The 12,116-nt window shown below is 44.6% G+C and overlaps 1 protein-coding gene across 2 annotated transcripts in view; it reads right to left on the minus strand.

Moving 5' to 3' along the window:
- The window catches only part of PLXNA4 (plexin A4), a 1,110,463-nt gene that overhangs the window by 350,923 nt on the left and 747,424 nt on the right, over nt 1–12,116 (minus strand). For both annotated transcript variants that reach the window (XM_033958729.1, XM_033958728.1), the window contains exon 8: nt 5,802–5,901. In XM_033958729.1, the coding sequence (XP_033814620.1) occupies nt 5,802–5,901 (100 nt within the window). The remainder of the gene's footprint in view (nt 1–5,801; nt 5,902–12,116) is intronic.

The raw sequence follows: 12,116 nt of genomic DNA on the forward strand, positions 1-12,116 counted from the left end.
ATTTCTTAGCATTACATTTTAGCTGCCAAATTTCAGACCATTCTTCAAGCTTTGCCAGGTCTTTCTTCATGTTATTCACCATCTGGTGTGTCTACTCTATTGCAAATTTTGGTATCATCCGTAAAGAGGCAAATCTTACTCGACAGCCCTTCAGCAATATCGTTTAGAAAAATATTAAAAAGAACAGGCCCAAGAACAGAACCTTGAGGCACACCACTGGTAACCTCCCTTTCCTCAAAGCGATCTCCATTGATCACTACCTCTCTCGCCTTCCACTCAACCAGTTCCTGACCCCAGCCTGTCACTTTGGGACCCATCCCGAGGGCACTCAGTTTATTTATTAGACATCTGTGTGGAACACTGTCAAAGGTTTTGCTAAAATCTAAACACACCACATCTAGCGCACATCCTCTGTCCAATTCTCTGGTCACCCAGTCAAAGAAATTGATCAGATTTCTAAGCCTCCCCCCCCCCCCCCACACACACACACATACACACTCGTTCTACAGACTATGTTGGAAAGCATTCTCAAGGTTGCATCTCTGCATGCTTTCCCCACTTGTTAAAGTCATAGACGTTCTGCATGTTAATGAGTAGAGATTCATCTTAATCGATGAGGTAAAATTGCACACGTTGTGGAAAACTAATTGTTCCAAATACTGTATACTAAAAAAAACAGATAGTACTTCTGCTAATAATACAGAGCTACAGCCATTGTAAAGAAAGCGTTGACCTTTCTCAAAGGTCTTCACTCCAGGATCACATCTGTGGTCTGTGTACTACACACCCCTTCTGTTCCTACACAGAACCTTCTGAGGGCTCCGGCATCTGCAACGACACAACCCACCGATGGAGCAGAATTAACCCCCTCTCCTTCCTGCTGTGATATTCAGCCCCGCTTCAATCCTGGGGAAAAGCTTTGCCAGTCTAAACAGCTACCGTTTGCAATGGATAACAAGCAGACTCTCTGCTAAATCAAATTAAAAATGTATAATGTATCATATCATGTCAAGCCAGAACATGACGCGTCATAAATATTTAAGTACCCGGCCTCCTCTTTTCTTCTGCTCTGAAGACGTTGGGAACGGGCGCTGTTGTCCCGTTGAACGCTGAGATGTCTTGTCATGTTCAGCGCTCGCATTGTTCCCAGGGAAAACTCTCTGGTAGCTGATGAGGTGGACCTCCAAGTTTTAAGAATGGGCAGCATTCACAGGGGCAAGATAATAAGACAGAGAAGGTGGACCGTGCTTTTTCTTTTAAATAGTAATGCTATTTTATTAACATGCTTTTCTCTGCTCTTAAGAGACACGTGCACTGGCCCTCTGCTTGCACGCAACGAGCTTTAATAAAGGGAGTGGCGCAGAAAGTTTGTGTTCGAGCCACACGCTGATGCCGTAGCGAATGGATTCTAACAGAAGCTAGTGTTTGTTCCTCAGTGCATTCAACTAATAGCATTACTACGGATCATAGACAACTCGGCGAAAGACAAAGGCGCGCGCCGACAACTGAGCGCAAGACGGAGGCGCGCGCCAAAGAAAATTACAGTTTTTAGGGGGGTTTTTGTTGGGGATTCCCCCAGTTTACTTAATAGAGATCGCGCCGGCGTTGTGGGGGGTTTGGGGGATTGTAACCTTCCACATTTTACTGTAAACTTAACTTTTTCCCTAAAAACAGGGAAAAAGTGAAGTTTTCAGTAAAATGTGGGGGGTTACAACCCCCCCACACCCACCACAACGCCCCCACAATGCAGCACGATCTCTATTAAGTAAAGTGGGGGGTTCCCCCCCAAGCCCCCCCCCCCGTCGGAGCTGTAAAAACTAATTTTCTGTGGCGCGCGCCTCCGCGCTGCGCTCAATTGTCTGCGCGCGTCTTTGTCCCGGCGCGCTTTTGACCTGACACCCATTACTACGATACTATTTAACTATTTCTATAGCGCTATCAGACGTATGCAGCACTGTACAGAGTCACAACGAAGGCAGTCCCTGCTCCAAAGAGCTTACAATCTAAACAGACAAGACAGACAAACAGGATGTCATGGATACAGTTAAGGGGAAGGGTTAATCTGCTGGCTGGGTTGGAGGGCAGAGGGAAGTACAGGACAGTCAAGCCATTGTGACATCACTGATGAGGTTGGCTCTTATTGGTGGAATGAGGCATTATGACATCACAATCTCAGCTCTGCTTCCCAAAGACTGAAACTCTTCACACTACTACTATGAATTATTTCTATAGCGCTATCAGATGTATGCAGTGCTGTACAGATTCACAAAGAAGACAGTCCCTGCTCCAAAGAGCTTACACTCTAAACAGACAAACAGAATGTCATGGCTACAGTTAAGGGGAGCGGTTAATCAGCGGGCTAGGTTGGAGGGCAGAGGAGTAGGGTTAAGGATTGAAGGCTATAACAAAAAGGTGGGTTTTCAGCCTGCTTTTAAACAAGGGAAGGGGCTTGGCAGACAGTCTCGGGTAATTTATTCCAGCAGCTAGATGAAAGGAACGAAGTCAGGAATTGGCAGTGGAGGCGCAGAGGTCCCAGTGCCTCCTCAGGAGATTCTCACCAGCAGGTATTCCATTTCGTAGTGCCCAAAAAGAGGGGTCTTTTCGGCCCATTTTGGATATGAAAGGTGACAACAGGGCTAGAGTTTCCAGATTTTCCAATCAGCAAATCCGGACTCCCTAGACCTGCCCATCCCCAACCTGTGATGCCCTAATCCCGTCCCCGCTACCTGCTTTTGTCAGGCAGGAAGGAAGTCTGCGCATGCCCGGATGCCATGCGATGATGTCACTCACGCGTGTTATGTCATCCCCTGGCATCCGCGGACCTCCTCCCTGCCCGACACAATTTGAGGCTTTTCAAAACACAGACAAAGTGGCAGGTTTTGGAAAGCCGTCCGGACCCCCGGACAAGTCCTCAAAAGGAGAAATCTGGGCGTCTGGTAACCCTAAAAAGGGCGCTCCGGGTTCCGTCTTTTCGTATGGAAACCCTGAAATCCGTCATTCTTGCTCTCCAGCCTGGGGAATTTCTGACTTCTCTCGACCTTAGCCTTCCCCTCTCTACTTGGCATCCACTATGCAGGCAAACTGGGAAAATCCCTTCTCTTCAAAATCACAGGTCTTTGGAACGACCTGACCATCCCGTTGCGGAACCTGGGCTCCCTTCAGCTATTCCGCAAACAACTGAAAACTTGGCTTTTCACCAAATTGTAACTCTATCCTCCCCTCCCCCCTTTTTCTCCTCCCTTCTACACATAAGTTCATGTAAACCTTTTACTTCTTCTCTACCTATTATTTAAGTTCTTGTAAACCGTGTCGAGCTCCATACTCATGGAGATGATGCGGTATATAAACTTAAGGTTTAGATTAGATTAGATTAGACCTAACGGAGGCCTATCTGCATTAAAATGTGTGCACTGTCAGGAAAAGAATCAGCAGACGTGATAGCAGCAGTTGGCAGCTGTTTTCTGCTGAAGAGCAAAAAGATGGCTCCCTTCCTGTCAGTGCTAGAGCAGTGATTGGTTCAGGAATAGACATAAAAGGAAACATCTTAAAAAATATAATAATAATAATAATAAATAAAGCATGCTGCCTCCCTCACGCCTTAGCTAAAAATACCTGGTAGGCTAGTGGATCCCCCCACACTCTGACCTCCTAACATCCCCAAAATATACCCCTGGTAGTCTAAGGACCCCAAGCCCCTTCTTTCCATATACTTTGAACAAGAGGCTTGAGCAATACCACTTCACTTCTGCCTCCACATTGCCACCTCGCAAAACGGTGGCACATGACCCCACATAGGCCCAGATGCACTAAAGTCAACGATCGTCGCTAAAACGGTTGTGACAACATAAGAATTGCTCAGCTGGGTCAGACCAGTGGTCCATCGTGCCCAGCAGCCCTTAGGTCAAAGACCAGAGCCCCGCTTCTAACCTTACCTGCGTACATTCTGGCTCAGCAGGAACTTGTCTAACTTTGTCATGTTGACATTTCTCACGTCATTTAAAATAAGTACATATATTCAAAGCTTTAAACTTTACAGCAAGCTTATTTTAAGGTCAATCCTAAAAGTAGTTTTCCTACAATAGAACCTTAAAAATCAATCTCACAGCCCTCGGCGGTGTAATTTTGAATGTAATTCTTGTTTTAGTTTGGATGTAATCCGCCTTGAACCGCAAGGTAATGGCGGAATAGAAATCACTAATGTTATGTAATATAGGTTTCACACACACAGACTATTAACACCAAATTTGTCATCGGTCTCTACCGTCCTTATTTTTCTAAAGTGCTTAATAGTGCTTTATATTACTTAAATAAGTACCGTATTTTTTGGATCATAAGGCGGATCGGCCCATATGACGCACCCACCTGTAGAGGAGAAAAAACCAAGAAAAAAAATTTGGTTCAGAATTTTTTTTCTTCTTGGTTTTTCCTCCTCTACACGTAGGTGTATCTGGTGATCTGGTGCTGGGAAGCTCAAAACCCGAAGCAGCCCAAAGCCTGAAACCGCCCAAAGCCCCCACCCCGGTACCTTTTTTAGTGGGGTGGTCCAGCACGGTCTCCTAGATGGCTGCCTTGGTCTTTAGAAGAGCAACATACAATGCAGGAGCGCGACCCTTGTGTTTCCTGCCTGGTCCGGCGCTGCTCTGTGATTGGCTGCAGTCAGTAACTGACTGCAGCCAATCACAGAGCGGCACGACCAGGCAGGAAGCGCAAAGATCGCGCTCCTGCGTTGTGCATCAATTACTTTCTGCAGCCAATCACAGAGTGGTGTGGGACTAGGCAGGAAGAGCATTGTGCGTCACTCTTCTAAAGACCAAGGCAGCCATCCAGGAGACTGCGCTGGACCAAGGCCACTACAAAAGGTACTGGAGGGGGGCGCAGTGTATTCGGTCCATAAGACGCACCCCCTTTTCCACCCTATTTTGGAGGTGGAAAAAATGCGTGTTATGGTCCGAAAAATACGGTACTCATCTTTTTTTGCAAAGGCGGCTAGGGGTACATATTCCGACATAGGACTATGTTTTGCCACAGGCTGTTTCAAGGAATTCCCCTACGAAGCATAAAAAAGCAATTAGTACATATTAAATGATCTATGTACCCCTAGCCACGTTTGCAAAAAAAGATGAGCACTCATTTAAGTAATATAAAGCACTATTATGCACTTTAGAAAAATAAGGACGGTAGAGACCGATGACGAATTTGGTGTTAATAGTCTGTGTGTGTGAAACCTATATTACACGCAGCAACACCGCCGAGGTCTGTGAGATTGATTTTTAAGGTTCAATTGTAGGAAAACTATACAGTACTCCCCTGAAATTTGCGGGGGTTACGTTCCAGGAACCCCTGCGAATTTCAAAAAACTGCGAATACGGTTTTTAGGCAGGGGAGACAGTTGGGCCTGACTTTAGAACAGGAAAAGGCGGTGGGAGCATACAGCGAGTGATTTCCTTCACTCGCCGGCGCTCCGGCTGCCCTCTCCTGCCCGGTCATTCATGGATTGGAAAATACCGCAAATGACCGGGACCGGGACCACGAACCGCTGACCGCGAATTTGCGGAGGAGCACTGTATTTAAAATAAATGCGCATTCCTACTTTTCAGTATAGCCAGCCTCGATCATGAATGAGAACTTTTGTCTCTGTACAATCAGGACCGGCTAGACTTAATCATCGAGACCTGCAGGATCTACCGTTTCCTCGTACTGCTGGTGCACAAGAAATAACAACAGGGTTGAGGGAACCTAAAGGTCCATCCCTCAGTCAATCCATCCCCACCTTCTTTTGCAATAGCATAAGAGAGGCTTACGAATTGTGGACGCTGCAGTTGTAGAAAACGAAGCTTGTGGTGGCAAAAATCATTCCCGTTTCTTTGGACTTGAGTTGGAGCTGCACCACCTGATGGTCTCCTAAAAACAATCAGAACAGTAATAATATTAGGAATGAATATACACCTTAGCATAGTAACACTTTAACTAAAGGCACAGAGGTTCTTCTGCGTCAGACCAGTCTACTCAGTTGCCTTGCCTTCTATCTTCCTTTTCTTTAATAAAGTCTATTGTGTTGATTCCAAGTCTGCTGGATGTTTTCCAGTTTTGGTCACCGCTTCTTCTGCCGATAGGTTGCTATAGGCATCTATCACCTTCCCAGTAAAAAGGGATTTCCTCTAGGCCTTCCATCTTCTCTATCATGATTTCGTGTCCCTCAACTACTTTTCACTTGGAAAATCTTACCCTATTGACATCGGCTAGATATTCGAATGAGAAGCAAAAAACAGGAAGTGTGAACAAGTCACAAAAGATGTCCAGGAACCAAAAGAAAGAGCAAAATTAGTCTTCAAAAACTTTACTGAATACCTCGTCTGCTCAGTAAAGGTTTTAAAGACTAATGGGGACATCTCACTCTTTTGGTTCCTACGGGACTGCCTCCCCAGAATTACATTTCTCTCACTTTGCTTCAGTTGGGTAAAATGAGATATATAATAAAATGTTCAGAATTTTAATTTATGCATATTGGACTAAATTATACATATGGTACTGAAAAAACTGTTGCAGAATAAAAATGCATTTAGCGTTATTCTATAAACTGTGCCTAAAATTAGGAGCGATTTTATAGAACCATACCACACATTTTCTTCTATCCCACAAGTTTCGACAAGGATTCAATGCGGTTTACAAAAAGATTTCAATCAATGATCATGAACAATGAGATATAGATTAAGGCCCAGATTCTATATAGGGTGCCAATTGCGTGTCAATCACACAACGATGCCCTATAGAGAATCGCGCCTCTTGGCGCCAGAAATGTAGGCCAGAGTTTTCTGGACTTACATTTCCGGCGCCTATCTAGGCTGCGAATTGCGCCTACATAGGTGCTTTATGGTGCCTAATGCCACTTCCAGCATTAGCCACGCCCATAGTGCTGTTAAGCACTGTAAAGCACTTACGTAGATATGAGTCCGGCATCCTACTGGCACCCAGTGGTGTAGCAAGGGTGAGAAGTTCCCGGGGCGGTGGCACCCCTACCTCGCTCCTTCCCCGACCCCAACTGCTGCGCGTGTTCCCCCCTTCCCCCATACCTCTAGTTGTTCACTGGCGCGACCAACAAGTTCAACGTGCTTCTCGTGACCGCGTCCTCTCCCTCTGATGTCACTTCCCATGCATGGCACCAGGAAGTGACATCAGTGGGAGTCGACGCAGTTGCGAGGAGCATATTGAGGTTGTTACTAGAGGTACGGGGAAGGGAAGGGGGCGTACGTGCAGCGGGGGAAGGAGTAGGAAGAGGGGGGGTGGAAAAGAGATGGGGTGCTGGCACCCCCACCATGATGGTGCCCAGGGTGGACTGCCACTCTTCTCCCTTACTACGCCACTGCTGGCACCTGTTTTGGCTCTGTTTGTAGAATATCCCTCTAAGGGTATACACTTCTCACTCCGTATTCGCAATTTTTCACATGCTGACTCCTCCCCCCCAAAAAAAATAAGTCACAAATAAAGTACCTGTACTGTACCGATGAAAAAGTTTAGCGCTTACCAGCATTCACTCAGAAAACTGCTGCTTACAATCTTTCACCCTGAAAATCGCTGCTTCCCAGCTTCCCAGTCTTCACAGAGAAAAGTGCTACTTCCCAGCATGCACGCAGAAAATCGCTGCTGTCTTCACCGATATTGCCTCTCTTTTAAGAACAGGTTATTCGTGGTTTCAATAGTAAAAATGCTGGCTGTTAACAAAAAAGCCCCGAATAACATATAAAAAGTTGTTTGCAGTTTTTCATATTCGCGGCTAGGTCCTGCCCATAACCACCGCAAATACGGAGGGAGGAGTGTAATGTCTAAGCTTTTGAGTTACAGAATCTGCATAGTGGCTGGTCCTGCAACTAAAAATTAGGCGTGACCATTTATGCCAGTGGTCTCAAACACGCGGCCCGCCAGGTCTTATTTTGAGGCCCTCGGTATGTTTATCTTAATCACAAAAGTAAAATAAAACCGTTTCTTGATCATCTGTCTCTTTAGCTATAAATGATAATATTATTATTAAGACTTAACCAAAAGGAAAGATTTATAAACTATAAAGAGTTTTACCTCATACAAAATTGTCATTTCTTTAATAAGACATTAACTGTTTTTTCTGCGGCCCTCCAAGTACCAACAAATCCAAAATGTGGCCCTGCAAAGGGTTTGAGTTGGAGACCACTGGCTTAACTATAATCATGATATCCTGTTTGTCTTTGGGAAGAACAACTGAGATTGTGATGTCATAATGCCTCATTCCTCTAATAAGAGCCAACCTCATCAGTGATGTCACAATGGCTTGATTGTCCTGTTCTCCCCTCTGCCCTCCAATCCATCCAGCAGATTAACTATTCCCCTTAACTCAGTGGTCTCAAACTCGCGGCCCTCCAGGTACTATTTTGAGGCCCTCGGTATGTTTATCTTAATCACAAAAGTAAAATAAAACAGTTTCTGGATCATCTGTCTCTTTAGCTATAAATGACAATATTATTATTAAGACTTAGCCAAAAGGAAATATTTTTAAACTATAAAGAGTTTTAACTCATGCAAAGTTGTCATTTCTTTAATAAGACATTAACTATTTTTTTTCTGAGGCCCTTCAAGTACCTACAAATCCAAAATGTGGCCCTGCAAAGGGTTTGAGTTTCAGACCACTGATTTATGTTAACTAAAGCCTGGTATAAATGCCTGCACCTAATTCTGCGCAGATTGGTCGTATTCCATAACAGTGCGCATCATTTTTAGGAACGTCCACAACCCACCCATGCCTCTGCCATATTCCTCCTTTTCAGAATTTGCATGCAACTCCTTATAGAATAGCCTCTGAAAGTTGTGTGTATAAAATTCTAATTAGTGCCGACAATTGCTGATCGCTAGGACTTCAGGGCATCTAGCTTAAATGAAAAGAGAGGCCCTGATTTTGGCACCATTTTCTACATTCACATACGCGCCCATATATCTTTTTAAACACTAGCACAAATCCTGCAGAAATTGCTCCTAGCCTGATAATGCATATTTTGGGCTCCTTTTACAAAGGTGCGCTAGCGTTTTTAGCGCACACGCTGGATTGGTGCGTGCTATAGTGTGCGATAGCCGAAAAACTACCGCCTGCTTAAAAGGAGGCGGTAGCGGCTAGTGCACGTGGTAGTTTTGCGTGCGCTATTCTGGGGGTTAAGGCCCTAGCGCAACTTTGTAAGAGGAGCCCTTTATGTCTGCTTCAAAGCAGAGGCAAATATTAGCGTGTACTTTGGAGAGAAAAAGTCCATAGTCTGTTATTAAGACACGAGGAAAGCCTCTGCTTGACCTGGATCGGTAGCATGGAATGTTGCCACTCTTTGGGATTCTAGAATCTTGTTACTCTCTGGGATTCCGGAATCTTGCTATTCTTTGGGATTCTGTATGGAATGTTGCTACTCTTTGGGATTCTGGAATCTTGTTACTCTCTGGGATTCCAGAATCTTGCTATTCTTTGAGATTCTGTATGGAATGTTGCTACTCTTTGGGATTCTAGAATCTCGTTACTCTCTGGGATTCCGGAATCTTGCTATTCTTTGAGATTCTGTATGGAATGTTGCTACTCTTTGGGATTCTAGAATCTCGTTACTCTCTGGGATTCCGGAATCTTGCTATTCTTTGAGATTCTGTATGGAATGTTGCTACTCTTTGGAGTTCTAGAATCTTGTTACTCTCTGGGATTCCGGAATCTTGCTATTCCTTGAGATTTTGTATGGAATGTTGCTACTCTTTGGGATTCTAGAATCTTGTTACTCTCTGGGATTCCGGAATCTTGCTATTCTTTGAGATTCTGTATGGAATGTTGCTACTCTTTGGGATTCTAGAATCTTGTTACTCTCTGGGATTCTGGAATCTTGCTATTCTTTGAGATTCTGTATGGAATGTTGCTACTCTTTGGGATTCTAGAATCTTGTTACTCTCTGGGATTCCGGAATCTTGCTATTCTTTGAGATTCCCTAAATGGAATGTTGCTACTCTTTGGGGTTCTAGAATCTTGTTACGCTCTGGGATTCCGGAATCTTGCTATTCTTTGAGATTCTGTATGGAATGTTGCTACTCTTTGGAGTTCTAGAATCTTGTTACTCTCTGGGATTCCGGAATCTTGCTATTCCTTGAGATTTTGTATGGAATGTTGCTACTTTTTGGGATTCTAGAATCTTGTTACTCTCTGGGATTCCGGAATCTTGCTATTCTTTGAGATTCTGTATGGAATGTTGCTACTCTTTGGGATTCTAGTATCTTGTTACTCTCTGGGATTCCGGAATCTTGCTATTCTTTGAGATTCTGTATGGAATGTTGCTATTTTTTGGGATTCTATATGGAACGTTGATTCTCTTTGGGTTTTGGCCAGGTACTAGTGACCTGAACTGGCTGCCACAAAAACGGACTACTGGGCTTGATGCACCATTGGTCTGACCCAGTAAGGCTATTCTTATGTTCTTAACATTGCTGGGCTGTGTGTCAATCGCGCTTAAGCGCCATTAACAGAATCACTGCTACTAGCGCCTAAGACAAAAATTTGGGTGCTGGTAATGTAGGCCAGGTTTTAAAGGCCCTACATTACCGGTGCATAAGTTTTTCGGAGAATCATACCTAGTGGTGCCTAAGGTCATCTTCGCCCCTAACCATGCCTGCTTTGAGCTTGGGCGCCGCTAGCCGCCATGCTGTAGGCAGAATTCCAGCACCTAGCAGCGCCTATTTTTAACGAGTGTTTCATTGGTTTTAAACAACGCAATCAATTACTATGCCGATTAAAGCAATTGAGTTAAGCGCCAGTAGACGGGATCAAGGCATCTACCAGCGCATAATTTAGGGCACCGTTTACAGAATATGGTCCTAAACGCCTATTTACATATGTAAAAAGGCTTTTCGTGAACGAAAATGACTTATACAATTATCCTCCACTTGCCCTACCATGCGTATATCTCTTCTACAGCACAGAAGTTTTTCCTCTTCTCCTTCCAGCTTCCCGTTGGCATTGACCTTCTGCTTTGATCCTTACCTTCACCCCCTCCCTACAAGTCTCTTCCTTGTATCGCATCACCAAGCCTTTCCCCCGATGTCTTCTGCAACTCTGTTCAGCCCCATTAATTCTTTTCTCCCCTTCTGCCAGCCAGAACAGCATTGGCGACCTCAAAACCAATGCCCTCATAATCCACGTCAGTCATTCTTTGGAGAAAAGTAATTGCGTTAATGCAGTCCCGAAGCCTCGCGTTTGATGGAGGACTGTGACCCGGCAAGCCCTCATCCTCGATTTGTTTTTATCTTCGTCTGAAAGATTCATTAATCAATCAGTCCCAAACTGGACTTGACAATTAATCTGTCAACATTTTCGGCAGGATAAATATTACCAACAGGTGCTCAAAAGCGCTGCCCATCTGCTGTTGATTATTTTAACAGCCCTTGTGAGGTGCATTTTATCTCATGCCATCTCACGGGCTAAACAAAGCAAACGCAGGGTGAGCAGGTGCGTGCAAGTGGAATGCTAGGATTCCATGGTGGCCAACGGGATCCTTCTCAGAGCCTTTTGAGGTAAACTCTGGGATCTGGAACTCAGAAACCTGGTCAGCCCTTTGAACAAGAAAACCTAATGCTAACAGCTATCATTGGAAGGGCGTCATCTGTGGCACGATGTAACCCCATGCTAACTCAAGTACATACTGCAGTGTAAATCATCAATCATTTCATCTTCTTGTGCTACACAAATTATAATTACAATAATATTAATAAATCACTGTTGACAATAAATATAATTTGGATTCATAAAACGCCTTCCAGCCAGTATTCATTTAGTCATTCTTAGAGTGTATGAGTCAGCAGAATTTCTGGATTCCTTGAGAGGATGACAAGAGAATCCCGTTATTATTAGTAGTCATATATTACAGCGTTTAGTTTCGAAGCATAGGGATGCCTCAAAAGGCCAAAATGGATGCTCTCGAGAGACTATGGAAACTCCCCACAGCCATTTCCTAATGGCTATCTGCACAGGGCAGGAGAGTAGGAAGATCGCTCCTGCCCCGAAAACCAGGTAAGGCCGGGATGCCGGGGGAAGACAAAAATATGGGAGGGTCCCTCCTCCCCCCCCCAAAAAAAATTGCAAT

This window comes from Geotrypetes seraphini, chromosome 9 (genome assembly GCF_902459505.1).
Source record: "Geotrypetes seraphini chromosome 9, aGeoSer1.1, whole genome shotgun sequence".
NCBI lineage: Eukaryota > Metazoa > Chordata > Amphibia > Gymnophiona > Dermophiidae > Geotrypetes > Geotrypetes seraphini.